The 23,686-nt window shown below is 34.9% G+C and overlaps 1 protein-coding gene across 1 annotated transcript in view; it reads left to right on the forward strand.

Annotated features, from left to right (window-relative positions):
- Positions 1-2,503: 2,503 nt before the first annotated feature.
- The window catches only part of LOC136028923 (discs overgrown protein kinase-like), a 31,514-nt gene continuing 10,331 nt past the window's right edge, over positions 2,504-23,686 (forward strand). The window contains exon 1 of the mRNA XM_065706899.1: positions 2,504-2,593. Within this exon, the coding sequence (XP_065562971.1) occupies positions 2,573-2,593 (21 nt within the window). The 5' untranslated portion in view covers positions 2,504-2,572. The remainder of the gene's footprint in view (positions 2,594-23,686) is intronic.

Raw genomic sequence — 23,686 nt, forward strand, 5'->3', positions numbered from 1 at the left:
CATAAACATAACTGTAGCCAGCCATGTTTACATCACTACCGTAACTATTCTGCAATCAGTCTGCTAGTAAGCACAAGTCGTTACCCGTAGGGCAGGTTAATAATAATCCAAGAGAGTCTACTTCAAGTGCCTGCGCCGAGCGCTGAATGAATACTGAATACCCATATTACTGAAAAAACCCAGAAACAAGGGAAGCGTAAGGACCCCCTCACCTATTCCCCACAATTTACGGGTAACTGAATAACGGCGGTTACAATACGGCAGTATTGAACCCGCCTTTATTAGCCATAGAGTGCATGATAATGATTAAACTGTTATGTAATTTTCCACCACTTTTAATGGGAGTTGGTTCAGCCTTCCTTGACCCTGGGTATAGTCTTGCGCCCATCCCCTCTTTTTTAATGCTGGTCTGATCATCTTACCTGGTTAAACCAATCTAACAGATCTAAGGTTAAACTCACTGCAACATCACGAACACATGATAAATCCAGTAATGTGTTTGTCCGTTTGAACCACAGCGCCTGAATGGAACTGTTAGTGTTCAAAACAGCGTATGCTGCGGAAATTTAGTTTTTATGCTTTGAAAATTCCATTTTCTTGTTCGTCCGTATCATCAACATAGTCTTTAGGAACGAAGGTTACAATAAACTACTTTGGTGTTGAAGAGCTTTGTAATATAAGAAGATAAGGAACACGTGTGGATCCTATTTCATGAAAATCCACTTCTATCTAGCTTTTCACGGGATAGCAAAATAAAGTTTTGTTGCGAAGTTTTTATTAAAAAGTATTTCCTAAAATTTTATTAAACAGATTTTATACCTGGTAGACCTTAATAAAAATGATCGAGGGTAGTAAAAACGTTGAATTTTTAAAAGAAAGAGGGTTCAAAAATACTATAATGTACTGGTGGTGACTTAGAGAGTAACCACTCTTGCAATGTCCCACTTCGAAATGAGATTTAAAACGGCTTAAAACTAAACAAAGAGCCTGAGAATAAAAAAGCTGTATAGGAGGTTTTTCAAGTTTTGAATAGATCTACTGAATGACAAAGCAGCTCAAAGAGCTCACATTGCCAGTCTATCTGTCGAGATCTCGGATCTCAATTCCAACTCCCTACTGCCTCTGCATAAGTGACAATGACAACCTAGTGAATAGCATCACGCAAATGGTCCGTGATGATTTTCTCTCCAGACTACTTGTCCAGAAAGATAACTAGAAGCCCTGGATCACAGAAAAGATCATTCATCTCTGTTATAAAAAAGCGTAACGTCTCAAACCAGTTTAAAAAAGAAAACAAAGATAGATGCAAGTAACTAAAAAGAGATATAGGGAAAGCAATACGCTGGGTTTGTCGTATTTTTGAAAAAAAACGTGAGCAGTGTGAAATGGTTTTTAAGAATGAAGACTCGCACTTCATGTACAAAAGAGTATGAGAACTGGCTAAAAGGAAGAACCATACCGCTTGCTTCCTATTTGAAGGAGCAAGCCTTTCAAGGACTATACAAGAATCCAATGTAGATGGAAAGAGCAGGTTGAGAAAAAAACTAAACCATCCTCCCTGATATAGCTGTGTTATCCCGCTTCCCCGTAATCGCTACCAACCCAAGCCTTCTCCCCATTCACTCTGAAATTTAAACAGCTATCAGAGATCTGAAGATCAAAAAAGCTGCTGACCGTGATAGAATACAGCCTTAACTTCTGAAATTGAATTACGAATTTATCTGTATCACAAAATCACCCTGGTTGCCTTGGAAGTAATTCACTTACCTAAACTATGATACAACCTCGGTAGTCAGTCTGTTGCTACTATCAACCAATAAGTCTGACTAGCCATACTGCTAAAACAATGATAAACCTCATGCTAGGGTTTCTACTTCTGATACTACTGCTGCTGCTGCTACTCCTATTAGAACTAAGGGTATTAAGGCGAAAAATTTAGGAAAATAAAACTATATGGAAATTAAAACTAAAACTATACGGAACTAAATCGAAGAAGTATCATAAAGGCTTCAGGAACGGTTCATGGTATTAAGTTTTAACTTTCAGCTTGTGTTGGAGCTGTTAAAGAAATCAAAGATACTATGTGCATATTTTGGCTCAGTATATAACACCTATTGCTATTATGCAAGCAAAGAGTATTAAAATGAAGTTTTCAAGTAATATTTAGTCAGATTTTGAACGAAATCAAAAACTTTTAGTTCCATTTTTAAGAGTCAAAAGATGTTGGATGGCAAGCAGCCGTCCTCTCAACCGCAATGATTTTTCAAACTCTTAGTGTGTATTGATTTAGTTCAACACTCCCATTAACATTACATGTGTAGCTCAACTAAATAGCCTGGGTGTTTTTTGGTGAGTATTAATTTTAAAACTTTTTCCTCAAAATAAGTTTTCCTTCCAAGGATAAAACTACAACCAATTACCATAACAAAATAAATGAAACCCAAAACAAACAGAAATTACAATAAATAACCAAGTAGAACTAAAAAAAATAAAGTAACTTGATTAAATGTGCCATCTAGGCTATATCCAGGGTGATTGTGGCTGAGTTTGATTCTTTGCTGTTAATGGGATAATGCTTCTGCATTATTTTGAGGTTACTTTTATATTGATTTTTAAACTCTAAAAATATATTCTAGTTAAGGAGAATTTGAGAGACCTTCTCCAATTCCTAACATAGGTCTTTTTCTCTGGATCTTTTTATCAGCGATATCTTTTTTCTCATATTGACTAGCTCGTCATCTACATCGCCTATTTCATATAGCACCATCTTTGTGGCTCTTCATATAGCACTGGTCTATAGTTGCCAAGTATCTCTTTCCCAAAAGTCCGCAGATTAAGTACACTGAGTCGTTTATCTTCTACATTTGGAGAAACCTTTCATTGAGTACCATTCATTAAGTGCTGATTTGTACAAGAAATTAAATATAAAAAAAAGTTTTCTTTTAAATGAAAGTTAGGAGCGACATTAAAACTTAAAATAAACAGAAATTACTCCGTATATGAAAGGGGGTTTTCCTCCTCAACGCCTCGCTCTTTACGCTAAAGTTTGACTCTTTCTCTCGTCTCTACTTCTTAAAACAATAATTTTGATTACTTAAAAAGGCAACTAGAACTTTTGAGTTTTTACGGACAATTTCGTTAGTAAAAAATATACATAATTTACGAATTAACTTACGTAATGAACTTCTAGATTCGTATGTTTTTATTGCGTATATGAGGAGGTTCACCCCTCGTCGATACCTCGCTCTTTACTTTTTTTTAGCTTAAATTCTGTCCCAATTCCTTAAGAATGACCCTTGAATCACAAAGACCGTAGAATAAATAGTTGAAATTACTAAAAATACTTTAAGCTTAAAGAGCGAGGTATTACGAAGAGTTAAACCTCATATGCGTAGTAATTTCTGCCCTTCTTAAGTTTTAATGCTGCTCCTAACTTTCAGCAGAAAAACAAACTTTCATATTTATTTTTTCATTGTTTTTTAAATAATGCTAAAAAATCGTGCGCCCCCTTCATTGAAAGTCCCTTCCCCCATGATAAGTTTTTCCGTGGAAAGATCCTCCCACGTAACCCTCTCCCACCCCAACTCAAATCTCCCTCCAAAACCAACAAAATCCACCTGAAAACCAAAAAAATCCCCCTGTACACTTCCCAGTAACCATTACTATATGTAAACACAGGTCAACGTTTGTAACTTGCAAACCCTCCCACAGGGACTGCGGGGTAGTAAGTCTTCCCCAAAGACATAGTTATTAGGTTTTCAACTATGGTGAATAAAATGGCTATCTCAGAATTTTGATCCGGTGACTTTGGGGAAAAAATTAGCGTGGGAAGGGGCCTAGGTGCCCTCCAATATTTTGTTCACTTAAAAAGGGCACTAGAACTTTTAATTTTCGTTTGAATGAACCCTCTCACGACATTCTAGGACCACTGGGTCGATACGATCACTGTTGGGAAAACAAAACAAATAAACACGCATCCATGATTTGTCTTCTGGCAAAAAATGCGAAATTCCACATTTTTGTAGATAGTAGCTGAAGTTTCTCTGATACGCTGAATCTGATGGTATGATTTTCGTTAAGATTGTATGACTTTTAGGGGGTGTTTTTCCCTATTTTCCAAAATAAGACAAATTTTCTAAAATGAGGCAAATTTTCTCAGGCTCTTAACTTTTGATAGGTAAGACTAATATCGATGAAAGTTATATATTTAAAATCAGCATTAAAATGCAATTTTTTTAATGTAACTATTAGTATCAAAATTCCATTTTTTAGAGTTTCGGTTACTATTGAGCCGGGTCGCTCCTTACTACAGTTCGTTACCACGAACTGTTTGATTTTTAATTCAAATTCAACTGGCTTTGCGTTTCAGGAGTCATTCTTTATGAATTATAACAAGAAGGCCAAACTTTAGCATAAAACCACAAGGGAAAAGGCCCCCCCTACGTACATGGAATAATTTCTGTTTGTTTTCAACTTTATTGCCGCGCCTTACTATCAGCTGAAAAAAATATTTTGTATTTACTTTCTAACCGTTTTTCGAATCATGCCAGAAACTCCCAGCTTCGTATAAAAATTTCCGTGGCAATTTCCCTCTGGAAACTTTTCTCCCACAGAAAATGTCTTTATGAAAAATCCCATCCTCCGAAAAAGTTCCGTATATTTTGCAATAACAAATACCATCTTTAAACAACGGGTATAGTTCATAGTCCTTTCCCCTAGGGGCTATGGGGTTCATGTCATCCCCAGAGGCGTAATTATTGGATCTTTCAACTATTCTAAATTAAATGTATATCTCAAAATTTTCATCAAATATCTTTGGAGAAAATGCGGCCAATAAGGCCCCATTTCCATTCCAATAAGGTCTCTCTCGATTTTCTAGGATCACTGGTTCAATACGATCATCCCTGGGGAAAAAAAGGAAAAAAGCAAAGGAATAAACACGCATCCGTGATCTTTTTTTTCTGGAAAAATGCAAAATTCCACGTTTTTGTAGTTAAGAGTTTAAAACCTCTACGGTAGAGCTCTCTGTGCCTACAATTTTACAGCGCAAAAACATAAGAAGAAACTGAGGTTACTTAAATACAATTTTCAGGGCAGCAAAATCGCAATCTTGAAAATACTCAGAAAAAAATTAGTTATGAAAAGGACACTTCTAATGTTGCATTTAGAACATTTTTTTAACACTTAACAGTACTCAAGAGATATTTTTGTGCTTTTGTAAAGCCTATAAGATCAAGGAAAATAAGTCAGACATGTGTGATTGATAGAGGTTTCGACAGGACAACTCGACCACCCACCCCAATTCATACTACATGCCCTGCCAAGCAGCAGCTTCAAAACAAAGGATTTATAAGGTTTTGAATTCTGTATTGAAGGTCTATTTAGTAGAAACATCTTAAAAATTTGATTTCTTTTTAAATAAAATTTGAATCAGCAGCATTTAGATATGATTGTTTTCTGTTTGAGCCTTCCACGAATCACATATATTTTTCTAGGCTTTAATTCTATATCAACCAAGGACCATACCATAGGCGGGGAAAGCAAATGAAATCTAGTGAACTCCTCTAGAACCCTTGCCACACCCTTTGTGTTCTTATATCAATATACTAAAAAGATTGAATTGAGCAAAAAAAGAAACAATAAAAGGTACTCTAAAAAAAGTGAAAAAATTATAGATTACCATTGATGGAGGAGGGGGGCAAATAGTTGTTCCCCCTCTAATACGGGTCAAATACAAAAGTAGCAGTTTTATAGTGAGTTTTTTTAACCAATTGCTCTGGATTTGTACGAGGTTAAAATAAACAGTTATTATGATATAAAAAAAATTCAAGATCACATTTAGTCTATTTGAGTAGAAAGTGTAAAAATGTAGGGAATGCCTTAAAAAGTGGAGGGCCATCTAAGTGTCGAGATGACCACTTGAAGTTCAAGAATATTTGAGACATCTATTGTCACAGGCTATTTAAAAGTAATTTACTTCAGTGAGTTCAATTCAAAAGTATAACTGCCTTACAGCTTAATACCTTCATAAAATAGATTAGCACTGCCTCCACAATGCTTGTTACAATATAGTAACACTTACAATGAGAAAGTTCTGTTATTCTTCCTTTGATAAAAGATGGTTCACAGCACTAACGACTAGTCTGACAGGAAACGCTGGTAGTGATTCCTCGTTGTTGCGGAGCACAAGCGATGCCATTCTGTCTGTTGCTTCAGGCTGACGTTTCTCATCACCAGTCGCATGCATGTCAGCAATCATTTGCTGGACTTGTGCTACAAATAAAACATAATAAAAAGCGAAAATGCTTTTTTTTTTCTGGACGAATATTAAAGTTTCACCAACAGTTTCGTCACGCAATCTCTCGAAATTTTTCGGTAAGTTGTCCTCAAAGGTGATAATGCAAGAAGAGTTTCTCAGGAGCCCCTCCCCCCAGGATTGGCCTTCTCTCAAGAAAATTGGAGCCAAAAGTTTGATTTGAACTGGAACATTCGCTTCCCCCTTCTTCAACGTAATAAGTGCCAGCAGGGAGTGGTTTTTTTTTTCTTCAACGTAAATCTTAACGACATAGTTGCACATAAACAGGATAGGTATCATTCCCCTCTGTAAGTTTTGCATGAAAGAATTCTTTCTGAAAAGAATAATAACTTACAAAGATACATTTCTTTTGACATGTTTGTTTTTAGTATAAGTACACTTTTCATACTTTCGAGCACCGTCTGCCACTCAAAAAAATGACGTCAAAAGACGTGTGACGTCAAAAGACGTCACACTCAGGGAATTCGAGATAAAAATAGTTTTAGGTAACTTCTTCTAAACTACTAAAAGATCACTATTGATATATATAAAAAATTTCATATTTCATGCACATGTATTACAAGGGTTGCTGTTCTTTCAACCTCCGAGTGGCTACAAAGGAAAGAAGGCTGAATATATAAAAAATATATAGTCTACTAGCTGTTGGGGTGGCGCTTCGCGCCCCCCCAAGCCCCCCCGCGCGCGTAAGTCTTTACGCGCCATATTAGTTACGCGCCATTGTAGTTGTGTCCCTGTGTCCCACCTGTGAATAGAGATAGATATAAATATATGTTTTTAACTACGTAAAATATGCTAATATACAACATTCTTCGCTGTCCCATTGTCTGTGCATATAAATAGATTGTCAAGTTTACTGACTCTTGAACATGCAACATATAATTGTCCATGGGAAAAACAATCCGTATTCAGATCTATACCTCATTATTCTAATGATGTGTCCCTGTGTCCCGGTCGTCATTTACATTCCCTGTGTCCCGGTCGTCATTTGTGTCCCGGTGTCCCAGTTTGTAATTTCTCTTTGAGTGTCCCGGTCGTCATTTATATTCCCTGGGTCCCGGTGTCCCGGTCGTCATTTGTGTCCCGGTGTCCCGGTCTGTAATTTCTATTCGAACAATCCCTGTGTCCCGGTCGTCATTTATATATCCCGCCTGTGCCCCCGGCGTCCCCGTTGTAGTTGTGTCCCTGTGTCCCGGTCGTCATTTATATTCCCTGTGTCCCGGTCGTGATTTGTGTCCGGGTGTCCCAGTCTGTAATTTCTCTTTGAGTTTCTCGGTCGTCACTTATATTCCCTCTGTCTCGGTCGTCATTTGTGTTCCGGTCTGTAATTTCTCTTTGAGTGTTTTTTCTTTTTAGTTTTTTTTTTAGTTTTTTACCTTTTTTCCTTTTTCAGTTTTCTTTTTCTTCTTTATTTTTCAGCGTCACTATGAAGTACATATCGACGAACCTTTGTTTTTTTTAACTTAAATCTGGTAGACATTGATGACCTTATCCAAGTCAAAATCCCCAAGCCAATCATCATCGCTATCATTTTCAGTTTTGATATGTTTTGACTCTCGCTGTCCAGGTGGATTTTCATCTAACTGCGCGGTTTTGCGTTCTTTAGCCGCAAGCCTGTTTTCTTGCTGTTCTTGTGATTCCCCGGCACGCTTTCTTTTCTTACTTTCTCTATCAGCTGCAAGCCTGTTTTCTTGCTGTTCTTGTGATTCCTCGGAACGCTTTCTTTTCTTACTTTCTCTATCAGTAGCAAGTTTTTTGGCATAAACTCTTTGAGCAGCTTCCTCGGCTGTTGCCATTGTAGGTTCTTCAGTCATTTTACAATTAAACATTTTTCCGTGAACAAATGTCTTAAATATCTTGAATGACGTCACCGTCAAAGCAAAAATGACGACAACTAATTTCATGACGTCAGTCAACACAGAAACATGACGTCACCTGATCCACAGGCAGACACACAGACAGACAACTTATTTTTATATCTATACTAGCTGTTGGGGTGGCGCTTCGCGCCACCCCAACACCTAGTTGGTGGGGGCGCTTCGCGCCCCCCCCAAGCCCCCCCGCGCGCGTAAGTCGTTACGCGCCATAATAGTTACGCGCCATTGTAGTTGTGTCCCTATGTCCCACCTGTGAATATAGATATATATATATATATATGGTTTTAACTACGTAAAACTTGCGAATATACAACATTCTTTGCTGTCCCATTGTCTTTGCATATAAATAGATTGTCAGGTTATCCCCCTGTTTCCCCCGGTGTCCCCGTTGTAGTTGTGTCCCTGTGTCCCGGTCGTCATTTATATTCCCTGTGTCCCGCGTCCCGGTCATCATTTGTATCCCGGTGTCCCGGTCTGTATATACATTCGTTTTTTAGTTTTGTTTTTCTCCTTTATTTTTTTCCTTTTTTTTTCTTTTTTAGCTTATTTAGATTTTTAGATTTTTTAGTTTTTTTTATTAGTTTTTAGTTTTTATTTCTTTTTAGTTTTTTTGTCCCGGTCGTCATTTATATCCCCCTGTTTCCCCCGGTGTCCCCGTTGTAGTTGTGTCCCTGTGTCCCGGTCGTTATTTATATTCCCTGTGTCCCGGTCGTCATTTGTATCCCGGTGTACCGGTCTAAAAAAGGCAAAAACTACAAAAAAAAACTAAAAACTAATAAAAAAAATAAAAAAGCTAAAAAACTAAAAAAACTATAAAGGTAAAAACCAATAAAAAACTAAAAAAAAAACTGAAAAAACTAAAAAAAGGCAAAAACTACAAAAAAAAACTAAAAACTAATAAAAAAAGTAAAAAAGCTAAAAAACTAAAAAAACTAAAAAAACTAAAAAAAGGTAAAAAACTAAAAAAAATAAAAAATAAAAAAAAACTAAAAAAAAGGAAAAAACTGAAAAATAAGCTAAAATAAAGGTAAAAACCAATAAAAAACTAAAAAAAAAAGGAAAAAACTAATAAATGACGACACTCAAAGAGAAAGCGACCAGGACAAAAAACTAAAAAAAAAGGCAAAAACTACAAAAAAACTAAAAACTAATAAAAAAAATAAAAAAGCTAAAAAACTAAAAAAACTAAAAAAAGGTAAAAAACTAAAAAAACTAAAAACTAAAAAAAAACTAAAAAAGGTAAAAACTAAAAGAACTAAAAAAGAAAAAAATAAATGACGACACTCAAAGAGAAAGCGACCAGGACAAAAGGAATGTTCGATTAGCAATCAACAAAGCACCGGGACACAGGGAGTATAAATGACGACCAGGACACAAGTAAAAAAAAAAATTAACAAAACTAAAAAGAAGGTAAAAACTACAAAAAAACTAAAAAGAAAAAAAAACTAAAAACTAATAAAAAAACTAAAAAATCTAAAAATCTAAATAAACTAAAAAAGAAAAAAAAAGGAAAAAAATAAAGGAGAAAAACAAAACTAAAAAACGAATGTATATACAGACCGGTACACCGGGATACAAATGACGACCGGGACACAGGGAATATAAATAACGACCGGGACACAGGGACACAACTACAACGGGGACACCGGGGGAAACAGGGGGATATAAATGACGACCGGGACAAAAAAACTAAAAAGAAATAAAAACTAAAAACTTAAAAAAGAAAAAAAAAGGAAAAAAATAAAGGAGAAAAACAAAACTAAAAAACGAATGTATATACAGACCGGGACACCGGGATACAAATGATGACCGGGACCCGGGACACAGGGAATATAAATGACGACCGGGACACAGGGACACAACTACAACGGGGACACCGGGGGAAACAGGGGGATAACCTGACAATCTATTTATATGCAAAGACAATGGGACAGCAAAGAATGTTGTATATTCGCAAGTTTTACGTAGTTAAAACCATATATATATATATATATCTATATTCACAGGTGGGACATAGGGACACAACTACAATGGCGCGTAACTATTATGGCGCGTAACGACTTACGCGCGCGGGGGGGCTTGGGGGGGGCACGAAGCGCCCCCACCAACTAGGTGTTGGGGTGGCGCGAAGCGCCACCCCAACAGCTAGTATATAGATAAAAGGAGGATTAAATTAATTTGTTCCTCCAGGTTTTTATTTCTTTAGTAAAACTTCTATTTTCAAGAGGAAACCTCTATTCAGGCAGGTAAGCAAGTACCAATTCCAAACTGATCTTAGACTGGAATTTAAAAGTTACTGAGATTTGGACCAGCTGGTCCCTTCACACAAACATTTTTTTGAAGAATAAGAAAAAATAAATAAAAGATTCAGAAAAGTAGCATTTCTCACGATTCTGGAAACAGTCCTGAATCGTTACAAGCCATTTCTGCTTGTGATTTCACTGGAGTTTCTTATTTCATTATCTACATGTGGGACTAAGGCAGAGAAACAGTATCACATGTACCGCCTAAAAAAAAAAAAAAAAAAAAAAATTGAGTTTACCCTCTGCTCCTTTCTTAAATTTGGCCCGGGGCAAGAAAACACACTTTTGAACTAAGAGAGATAATTTTTTTTCCCTAAACTGATCGATAATTCTCGGAGACCTGATAAAAGTATATCACATAAGTTCTTTTGTGCAAAAATTTGTTCTAGAGACATACCATTTTGAAAACTTCGGAGGTCAATATCAGCTGAATATACATAGAACAAAAATAAAACAACCCTGTGCAAAAAAGGGATTTCAAGGCCCTTCCCCTCTTTTCAGAAGAAATTTAAGCATGTTGAACCTTTGTTTGAAGCAGAATCACGCGCAATATTTTAAACTGCACTATTGGAGGCATAAAGTGGGTATCTGACCCCATTTCCTATTAAAAATATTATATTAATTCTGAATTAAATTAACTTTCAGTTCAAGCATGCTGCTTTTAGCAGTCATTAAAATTAGTGGACTACAGTCAACACTGGCAAAATAGTTCATAAATTTCTAATGGGTTGGTGCTGCAACGCATATATAAGTCTTTCCCTGAGGTCCACCCTCCACTTCACTGCATTACTTTAGAGGGACTGGCGACATAACTATAAGAAGGGGGAGCTGCCTCCAAAATGCAAAAATCGCATACAAATACGCACTTTTAATTGAAACAGCCGCTACATTAAACATAAAAATAAAGTTTTCATTGTTGGTTCCACCTACACCACCACCATTCCCGAAAGTTCATTGGCCATACCAACTTTACGGAGTTAAGCAAAAAAAAAAAAAAAAAAAAAAAAAAAAAAAAAAAAAAAAAAAAAAAAAAAAAAAAATTAGAAATCAAATAACAAGCCTTTGGTGATTTCAGTAACGTTTGCCCGGAAGGTCTTATAATTTTACAATCTATCTAAGGACCACTTATCAATTAACAAGTGAAATAACATCATTTTTATACAATCCTAAAAAGAGGCTTATGGCATATTTGCCTGTCACTCCGACTATCTGTCTTAACTTTTTCTACAGTTAGCCATGGCTTGATGCCACAAACGACTTGATTTTAATTCATCAAGAAGGGACCCACTCCGTGTTTTGTCAGACTCGTAAAAACACAACAAAATGCATGTAAACAAATTTCTGATGTTTCTTCTAAAGATTTTTTTTTTGTAATCTTCTGCCCTAAAAAAAATCCCCCCCCCCTCTTGAACAAAAATCAGGATATGACTTTTCTAAGGACCTAATCTAAGACCCTTTTTTATACTTACATATTACAATTTAGCCTTAAGAGACCTTGAGTGAGAATACTAGGAGATAAATATATATACATACACACACGCACACACACACACATATATCTATATACTAGCTGTTGGGGTGGCGCTTGGCGCCACCCCAACATCTAGTTGGTGGGGGCGCTTTGCGCCCCGTCCAAGCCCCCCCCCGCGCGCGTAAGTCGTTACGTGCCATATTAGTTACGCGCCATTGTAGTTGTGTCCCTGTGTCCCACCTGTGAATATAGATATATATATATATATATATATATATATATATATATATATATATATATATATATATATATATATGTTTTTAACTACGTAAAACTTACGAATATACAACATTCTTCGCTGTCCCATGGTCTGTACATATAAATAGATTGTCAGGCTTACCGACTCTTGAACATGCAACATATAATTGTCCATGGGAAAAACAATCCGTATTCAGATCTATACCTCATTATTCTAATGATTGCCCTTGAGCTTTGTTGATGGTGATTGCTAATCAAACATTCCCTGTGTCCCCATCGTCATTTATATATCCCCCTGTGCCCCCCGGCGTCCCCGTTGTAGTTGTGTCCCTGTGTCCCAGTCGTCATTTATAGTCGACAAACATGACGTCAGTCGACACACAAACATGACGTCAGTCGACACACACGTCCCAGTCGTCATTTGTGTCCCGGTGTCCCAGTCTGAAATTTCTCTTTGAGTGTCTCGGTCGTCATCTATATTCCCTGTGTCCCGGTCTGTATATACTTTCGTTTTTGAATTGGTATATGATGAAATAATTTTTTGTTTTTTTCCTTTTTTTCTTTTTGTTTTTTTTTTTGGTTTTTGCCTTTTTTTTAGATTTTTAGTTTTTTTTTTCTTTTTAGTTTTTTTTGTAGTTTTTACCTTTTTTCTTTTTTTTTATTTTTTTTTTAGTTTTCTTTTTCTCCTTTATTTTTCAGTTTTTTTCCTTTTTTAGTTCGGAAAAATGTTTAATTGTAAAATGACTGAAGAACCTACAATGGCAACAGCCGTCTATGCGGCTGTTCTATGCCAAAAAACTGAGTCTATGCCAAAAAACTTGCGGCTGATAGAGAAAGTAAGAAAAGAAAGCGTGCCGAGGAATCACAAGAACAGCAAGAAAACAGGCTTGCGGCTAAAGAACGCAAAACCGCTCAGTTAGATGAAAATCCACCTGGACAGCGAGAGTCAAAACTGAAAATGATAGCGATGATGATTGGATTTGGGATTTTGACTTGGATAAGGTCATCAATGCCTACCAGATTTTAGTTTTTAAAAAAAAGATTCGGCGATATGTATTTCATAGTGACGCTGAAAAATAAAGAAGAAAAAGAAAACTGAAAAAAGAAAAGAGGTAAAAAACTAAAAAAAAAACTAAAAAGAAAAAACACTCAAAGAGAAATTACAGACCGGGACACAAATGACGACCGGGACAGAGGGAATATAAATGACGACCGGGACACTCAAAGAGAAATTACAGACTGGGATACCGGGACACAAATGACGACCGGGACACAGGGAATATAAATAACGACCAGGACACAGGTATTTAAGAATATCGTTCAAAGACAAATTTTTAATTGTAAGAAGATCGTTGAAAGAGAAATTTCTAATTGTAAAATGACTGAAGAACCTACAATGGCAACACCCGAGGAAGCTGCTCAAAACGAATGTATTCAAGCCGAAGTAGCTGAGTTGGTAAAGCACGGTGGGAGCAGTGAAGATGATAAAAGTGGAATAACCAAGGCTTATGGGTTTTTTTCACACTTAAAAAAAAAAAATCCAAAAGAATAGGATAATAAGTCTGCAAACCAAGTTTAGAATATTGGAAGATACAGTGATCATCCTGGTCAAATATGGCTCTTAAGCGTTTACGTTCCGAAAAGCGTCTAACGATTTACTGGATGTTTTACAGAGAAGTTGCCTACGGATTGTTCTGGGTACCCGGCTGACTGACCCTATTTCAAAGAGTAGACTAAATGGAGAGCAGGTCATCCTTGTCTGGGGTTGGAGGATGTCATAAAGAAATATTTAAAAGAAATGGGAACTTCTTGGGAGGGTGCAAAAAAGAAAGGCTTTGAATATATTGGGATGGAGGAGGAGCATGCGTAGCTGTGTTGGCCTCGGGTGGGTTGGTGCTGTGACAAGTTGTAAGTAGTAGTAGTTTCAAGCAACAAATTATGACGAACATTTCTTCGTCATAGTTCCTGGAGAATGGAGCAAACCCAAATACAAGGGGTGGTTATAAGTAAGAAATAGCCTTACATCTAGCAGCTAATCAAGGTAATGTGGGCCTTTGTCAACTACTAGTTTGAAAGGGAGTTGACATAAATATTTTTATTTCAAATAACGAGACAGCTTTGATGATAGCTTTGAGGAACATCTTTTTATCTAAAAACTATCGTCAACGCGACTTAGCGACCGACAGCTGAATACTTTTTAAGCAACAAAGCAGTTTATAAATCCACAATAAAATAAAGTCAAAGGTAAATATGTGGAGAAATTCAAGAAAATAGTAACTAAATGGTATCCGAAAATATATAAAGTTGCATATAACAGCTCACTTAAATCAATTTGTCGGGATGTAATTTGGAAAACTATTGGCAATGTAGAACTAAGTTTCCTTATTAATGGTGTTAACATCCCAGAATATTTGAGAAAATATCTAATTTACACGGAGGAATAAAAACATTTTTCTTCAAGTTAATGGGACCAAAAAAATCTTAACATCTTCAATAAGATTTATATTTTAGTCTGTAAAGAGTGATTCAAATTTTCAAAGTGGAAGGATCTTTAATTTAACTAAATTGTCAGGATTTTCTAACATTATTTAAAAAAAAGCAATGAAAAAATAAATATGAAAAAACTTCCAACTGAAAGTAAAGAGCAGCATTAAAACTTAAAATAAACAGAAACTATTGCGCATATGAGGGATTCATCTCCTCCTAAATACTTCGCTCTTTACGCTAAAGTACTTTTGATAATTTCAACTATTTATTCTACGGCTTTTGTGGCTCTGGGGTCATTCTTAAAGAATTGGGACAAAATTTAAGCTTTAGCGTAAAGAGCAATGTATAGACGAGGGGGAAAACCCCTTCGTGTATGTAATAAAAATATACAAATATAGGAGTTCATTTTGTAAGATAATTTATAACTTACGTATATTTTTTCCTAATAAAAACGTTCGTAAAAAAAACAACTAAAAAGTTCCAGTTGCATTTTTAAAAAACTAAAAATTAGGGGGCAACTAGGCCTTCTCCCTCACCCCTTTGTCTTATCAAAATCATCCAAAAAAAATATGAGAAATCCACTTTAGCCAGAGAAAATTAATATGCAAATTTTATTTTAATTATTCATGTGCGGTGAGCCAAAATCAAAACATGCATTAATTTAAAAAAGTTCAGAAATTAAACATATTTTTTTTAACTGCAAGTAAGGAGCGACATTAAAACTTAAAACGAACAGAAATTATTCTGTATATGAAAGGGGTTGTCCCCTCCTCAACGTCCCGCTCTTTACGCTAAAGTTTGACTGTTTGCCACAACTCTACTTTTTAAAACGACAAAAAAACAGTTTAACGTAAAGAGCGGGACGTAGAGGAGGGGACAACTCCTTTCACATACGGAATAATTTCTGTTCGTTTTAAGTTTTAATGTCGCTCCTTAATTGCAGTTAAAAAAAAAACTTATATTTTTAAATTAAATCTTAACAAGGGATTACAACAATTTAAAACTTAAAAAAATAAAACAAAAATTTTGAAGCAGAAATCAATGTTAGAAATTGGCCTTAATTTAACAGTCAAATATATTTGAAAAGAAACAGTATGTAATGACATTAGATTGCGCAAAAGTAAAAAACTGGTAATGGCAAAAATAAAGTTATTGTATAAACGGCAAATTTCTACGGTGCCTGAGTAATAATTTTAATGTTTTAATTCAAACTGTAAAGATGCCTGACAGTTTTAAATTAGTTTGTTTTTTGTTGGGTAAAATCTACTCGTAAGTGATTAAGCTTATAGGTTTGAACACAACTAGTTAAATAATGTCAGTAGGTAGGCCAAAAAAAAATTGTAATTATTACAAATGCTGTAATTGTAATGTAATTATTACAATTCGATTATTTAACAAGGGATTGCAATAGTTTTAAAACATATAAAAAATAAAACAAAAAATTTGAAGCTTAGTAGAAATCGCTATTAGAAAAACGTTATTACCGAATTGTTTTCTTATAACTATAAGCAATGTCTTCTTAAGACATGAAAAAGTTTAAAAATTTGCAAGTTCAGTTAAGAATCGCTAGTTATTTTGTAAATGTTTTTATTGTTACACAAAACCAAGGATTCTATCCACCACCACCACCACCCCACTCCCACAAGAGTGAGTGTATCGTGTTAGCACAGAGCTAAGCATATACGTTCAAACATGCCATAAACACAATTAATGTTGCATGTAAGTCATTGAAACCCCTCAGTTTTACCGAGGAAAGAGTACCAAACAAAGGTAATTCCTTTGGACATAGCTGCTTGCATGGTCAAATTGCTCTGTCACTACCACAAATTCAAAGTGAATTGATTTGCATTTTTTGTTGGGAAAAATGTTCTTTTTATAAATGGACCAGACGGCATCGGCAAAACATTTGTTTATAAGATCTTGTACCCAATTTGGTATAGATACTATTAAAAAGTACAAGGTATGGCTTATACAAGAATACAAACAACTCTTTACTGAAGTTTGGCTTTTGTCCAATTTTTTTAAGAAAATTTGCAATTAGAAAAAAACAAGATTGTTCAAAGCACTAAAAAACGTTTGTTTAATGAGCAAGGTGTTGAGAAGAAGGCAGTCACTCTTATAAACAAAGTAATTTTTATTTTGTTTAGTCTTGTTAAGTTTTAAACTTGCTCCTTACTCTATAGTTGACAAACCTTTTCTATTTGTTTAATTACATTTCATGAAACCGTAAAGTTTTATGAAGACAATACTTTCGGTAACGCAGAAAAAAGATCAATATTTAAATGACCTCTATTTGGATTTTGATGGTAATCAAACAGTTCGTGGTAACGAACTGTGAGTAAGGAGCCGCCAGGCTCAGTAGTAACCGAAACTCTAAGAAACGGCATTTTTATACAATTGGCTTATTATGCTGATGCCAAATATATAAGTTTCATTAAGGTCTTACCCATCAAAAGCTACGAGTTGGAAAAAAAGTCTCTTACTTCAGAAAAAAGGGGAAAAGACCCTTTGAAGTCATAGAATTTTAATGAAAATTACATCAGGTTTGGCGTATCAAAGAACCCTAGTATAGAGGTTTCAAGCTCATTTCTTCAAAAATGTGGCATTTTGTAATTTTTTGCCAGAAGAAAGATCACGGATGCGTGTTTTATTTCTTTGTTTTGTTTGTTTTGTTGTTTTTTTTACCAAGGGTGATCGTATCGACCCAGTGGGCCTAGAACACCGGGAGAGGGTTCATTCTAATGAAAATAAAAAGGTCTAGAGGCTTTTTTAAGTGACAAAAAAAAAACGGAGGGCAACAAGACCCCCTTCCACGGAATATTTATGGAATATTTAAATTGGACCGCATCTATGATAAAGACAGGCACCTTTTACATTGCAGAACTAATTTCTAATACCTGTGGGTGTATAGCAACACATTATATCCTTTTTAGGCTAAATGGTATTCCAATTTTTTTGCCCAATTTTCCGAAAACCTTTGCTTGTGGCACGGAAAGTATCGCCGAAGGTGTCGAAAACACATTGTGTATGTAATCTATATATATAGAAACTAGCTGTTGGGGTGGCGCTTCGCGCCACCCCAACACCTAGTTGGTGGGGTGCTTCGTGCCCCCCCCCAAGCCCCCCGCGTGCATAAGTCGTTACGCGCCATATTAGTTACGCGCCATTGTAGTTGTGTCCCTGTGTCCCACCTGTGAATAGATATATATCTTCTATATATATAAAAATAAGTTGTCTGTGGATCTGTGGATGGATCAGGTGACGTCATGTTTGTTCGCATATGACGTCTGAATTATTTCACACTAATACAAAAGAAGAAAAAAACTAAAAAAGGTAAAAACTACAAAAAAAACTAAAAAGAAAAAAAAACTAAAAAAGCTAAAAAACTAAAAAAAACTAAAAAAAGGTAAAAATCTAATAACTAAAAAAAAACTGAAAAAAATAAAAAAAGGCAAAAACTACAAACAAAATAAAAACTAATAAAAAAACTAAAAAAGCTAAAAAACTAAAAAAACTAAAAAAAACTAAAAAAAGGTAAAAAACTAAAAAAAACTAAAAACTAAAAAAGAAAAAAACTAAAAAAAAAGGAAAAAACTGAAAAATAAAAGAGAAAAAGAAAACTAAAAAAATATGAATAAATATATATAAAAATAAGTTGTTTGTGGGTTATGTCTGTCTGTCTGTCTGTCGAGTGACGTCGTGTTTGTCCGCATATGACGTCTGAATTATTTCACACTAATACAAAAGAAGAAAAAAAAACTAAAAAAGGTAAAAACTACAAAAAAACTAAAAAGAAAAAAAACTAAAAAAGCTAAAAAACTAAAAAAAACTAAAAAAAGGTAAAAAACTAAAAACTAAAAAAAACTGAAAAAACTAAAAAAAGGCAAAAATAAAAAAAAACTAAAAACTAATAAAAAAACTAAAAAAGCTAAAAAACTAAAAAAACTAAAAAAACTAAATAAAGGTAAAAAACAAAAAAAAACTAAAAACTAAAAAAGAAAAAACTAAAAAAAAGGAAAAAACTGAAAAATAAGAGAAAAAGAAAACTAAAAAAATATTAATAAATATAAAAAATATAAATATAAATATAATATAAATTAGCAATCAACAAAGCACCGAGACACAAATGACGACCGGGACACAGGGAGTATAAATGACGACCAGGACATAAGTAAAAAAAAACATAAAACATAAGTAAAAGTACAAAAAAACTAAATCTATATATATAAAAATAAGTTGTCTGTGTGTGGATCTGTGGATGGATCAGGTGACGTCATGTTTGTTCGCATATGACGTCCGAATTATTTCACACTAATACAAAAGAAGAAAAAAACTAAAAAAGGTAAAAACTACAAAAAAAACTAAAAAGAAAAAAAAACTAAAAAAGCTAAAAAACTAAAAAAAACTAAAAAAAAGGTAAAAATCTAATAACTAAAAAAAAACTGAAAAAAATAAAAAAAGGCAAAAACTACAAAAAAAATAAAAACTAATAAAAAAACTAAAAAAGCTAAAAAACTAAAAAAACTAAAAAAACTAAAAAAAGGTAAAAAACTAAAAAAAACTAAAAACTAAAAAAGAAAAAAACTAAAAAAAAGGAAAAAACTGAAAAATAAAAGAGAAAAAGAAAACTAAAAAAATATGAATAAATATATATAAAAATAAGTTGTTTGTGGGTTATGTATGTCTGTCTGTCTGTCGAGTGACGTCGTGTTTGTCCGCATATGACGTCTGAACTAAAAAAAGGTAAAAAACTAAAAACTAAAAAAAACTGAAAAAACTAAAAAAAGGCAAAAACTAAAAAAAAACTAAAAACTAATAAAAAAACTAAAAAAGCTAAAAAACTAAAAAAACTAAAAAAACTAAAAAAAGGTAAAAAACAAAAAAAAACTAAAAACTAAAAAAGAAAAAACTAAAAAAAAGGAAAAAACTGAAAAATAAGAGAAAAAGAAAACTAAAAAAATATTAATAAATATAAAAAATATAAATATAAATATAATATAAATTAGCAATCAACAAAGCACCGAGACACAAATGACGACCGGGACACAGGGAGTATAAATGACGACCAGGACATAAGTAAAAAAAAAACTAAAAAAACTAAAAAAATGGTAAAAACTACAAAAAAACTAAAAACTAATAAAAAAACTAAAAAATCTAAAAATCTAAATAAACTAAAAAAGAAAAAAAAGAAAAAAGGAAAAAAATAAAGGAGAAAAACAAAACTAAAAAACGAATGTATATACAGACCGGGACACCGGGATACAAATGACGACCGGGACACAGGGAATATCCGGGACACCGGGATACAAATGACGACCGGGACACAGGGAATATAAATGACGACCGGGACACAGGGACACAACTACAATGGGGACGCCGGGGGGCACAGGGGGATATAAATGACGACCGGGACACCGGGACACAAGGAATATAAATGACGCCCGGGACACTCAAAGAGAAATCACAGACTGGAACACCGGGACACAAATGACGACCGGGACACAGGGAATATAAATGACGACAGGGACACAGGGACATAACTACAAAGGGGACGCCGGGGTGCACAGGGGGATATATAAATGACGATGGCGACTCAGGGAATGGTCGATTAGCAATCACCATCAACAAAGCTCAAGGGCAATCATTAGAATCATGAGGTATAGATCTGAATACGGCTTGTTTTCCCATGGACCATTATATGTTGCATGTTCAAGAGTCGGTAAACCTGACAATCTATTTATATGCACAGACAATGGGACAGCAAAGAATGTTGTATATTCGCAAGTTTTACGTAGTTAAAAACATATATATATATATATATATATATATATATATATATATATATATATATATATATATATATATATATATATATATATATATATATATATATATATATATATATATATATATATATATATATATATATATATATATATATATATATATATATATATATATATATATATATATATATATATATATATATATATATATATATATATATATATATCTATATTCACAGGTGGGACATAGGGACACAACTACAATGGCGCGTAACTAATATGGCGCGTAACGACTTACGCGCGCGGGGGGGCTTGGGGGGGCGCGAAGCGCCCCCACCAACCAGGTGTTGGGGTGGCGCGAAGCGCCACCCCAACAGCTAGTATATATATATATATATATATATATATATATATATATATATATACTAGCTGTTGGGGTGGCGCTTCGCGCCACCCCAACACCTAGGTGGTGGGGCGCTTCGCGCCCCCCAAGCCCCCCCGCGCGCGTAAGTCGTTACGCGCCATATTAGTTACGCGCCATATTAGTTACGCGCCATTGTAGTTGTGTCCCTGTGTCCCACCTGTGAATATAGATAGATTTATATATGTGTTTCAAACTACGTAAAAATTGCGAATATACAACATTCTTGGCTTTCCCATTGTCTGTCCATATACAAAGCCGTATGTACTAATAATGACGTCATATGCAAACGCTCTTTTTACAAACAAACAAACATGCATACACACAACTCGTTTTTATATAGATAGATAGATAGATAGATACAATACAAATTAACTACGTAAAACTTGTGAATATACAACAGTCTTCGCTGTCCCATTGTCTGTGCGTATAAATAGATTGTCAGGTTTACCGACCCTCAAAGATGCAACATACAATTGTACATTGGTAAAGCAATCTGTATTAAGATCTATACCGCATTTTTCTAGTGATTGCCCTTGAGCTTTGTTGATGGTGGTTGCAAATGCTAATCGAATTGGGAATTGCAATCTTTTAAATTGAAAAAGCAGATCCGTCGGAATCATGGGAATGCGAGGAATAAGAACAGCCTCACCCTCATAAGGCCCTGTCAAGATTGTGGCATCTATTAGGTTTTCCATTGTTTTTTTTTTACGGCAAGTCGCGTACCATTGCAAAGCTTTGGTGGGTTGATATTTCTTAAAAGTATTATTGGTACGCCTATTTTTAGTTGTAGCAGGTGTGGTGGACACCCTGAAGGATCTATGGAATTTAAAAATTAAGATGGATAATTAACCGCTTCATTTGGTTCCGAAATACAAATTAACTGCGTAAAACTTGCGAATATACAACATTCTTCGCTGTCCAATTCTCGCTGCATATAAATAGATTGTCAGGTTTACCGACCCTCGAACATGCAACGTACAATTGTCCATGGGAAAAACAATCAGTATTAAGATCAATGCCACATTTTTCAAATGATTGACCTTGAGCTTTGTTAATGGTGATTGCAAATGCTAATCGAATTGGGAATTGCAATCTTTTAAATTGAAAAGGCAGATCTGTTGGAATCATGGGAATGCGAGGAATAAGAACAGCCTCACCCTCAAAAGGCCCTGTCAGGATTGTGGCCTCTATTAGGTTTTCCATTGTTTTTTTTACGGCAAGTCGAGTGCCATTGCAAAGCTTTGGTGGGTTTATATTTCTTAAAAGTATTATTGGTACGCCTATTTTTAGTTGTAGCACGTGTGGTGGAAACCCTGAAAGATCTATGGAATTTAAAAATTCAGATGGATAATTAACCGCTTCATTTGGTTCCAAAACTGTGTCGACTGACTTGTAAAGGACTGCCTGGTCTTGAATCTTGGTCAAAACAATATTGTTGATTTCGTGGACGTCTATATTTTTGGGTGCGAGAATCGCTCTTTCACTTAGCCATTTATTATTTTTATAATTTTTTAGAATATTCGGAAATACTTTTTCAATCAATTCATTTTTGGACGTCACTAAATTACAGAAATCAGCAGGTAGTTGTATACGTCCTGAAATTGAGTCTACTGGGAGCTTTCCGTTTCCCATTGCCAGCAATTGATCTGAAAATGTTTGACCAGAGTCATCGTTTTGCAATCGGACACGCATATTTGTAGTTAATTTTAATGTTTTTACGTGTGCCCATAAATTAGAATTTTTCAGGCAAGCATTCATTTCGTCTGCAGGAGTTGATCTAGGTATTATAGGTAATGTTTGCCTGAAATCTCCCGCAAGCAATATTAAGTTTCCCTGCTGGTCTTTTGATTCCTCGGCACGCCTTCTTTTTTCACTTTCTCTTTTAGCAGCAAGTCTGCTTCTGCGTTGCTCTGGTAGTTCCTCGGCATGGTTTCTGTTCTTTCTTTCTCTATCAGCCTCAAGCCTGTTTCCCTGCTGGTCTTTTGATTCCTCGGCACGCCTTCTTTTTTCACTTTCTCTTTTAGCAGCAAGTCTGCTTCTGCGTTGCTCTGGTAGTTCCTCGGCATGCTTTCTGTTCTTTCTTTCTCTATCAGCCTCAAGCCTGTTTCCCTGCTGGTCTTTTGATTCCTCGGCACGCCTTCTTTTTTCACTTTCTCTTTTAGCAGCAAGTCTGCTTTCGCGTTGCTCTGGTAGTTCCTCGGCACGCTTTCCTTTCTGACTTTCTCTATCAGCAGCAAGTTTTTTGGCATAGACTCTTTGAGCATCTTCATCAGTCATTGTAAACTTAAACATTAATAGAATTCTACGCGAACATATGTCTTATATAACTTGAATGACGTCACCTTCAAAGCAAAAATGATGGCAACTAATTTCATGACGTCAGCCGAAACATGACGTCACCTGATCCACAGATCCACAGACAACTTATTTTTATATATATAGAAGATATATATATATATATATATATATATATATATATATATATATATATATATATATATATATATATATATATATATATATATATATAGATGTTGCATATAAATAGATTGTCAGGTTTACTGACTCTTGAACATGCAACATATAATTGTCCATCGGAAAAACAATCTGTATTCAGTTCTATACCTCATTATTCTAATGATGTGTCCCTGTGTCCCGGTCGTCATTTATATTCCCTGTGTCCCGGTCGTCATTTGTGTCCCGGTGTCCCAGTTTGTAATTTCTCTTTGAGTGTCCCGGTCGTCATTTATATTCCCTGTGTCCCGGT

The sequence above is a fragment of the Artemia franciscana genome, chromosome 7 (genome assembly GCF_032884065.1).
Source record: "Artemia franciscana chromosome 7, ASM3288406v1, whole genome shotgun sequence".
Classification (NCBI taxonomy): Eukaryota; Metazoa; Arthropoda; class Branchiopoda; order Anostraca; family Artemiidae; genus Artemia; species Artemia franciscana.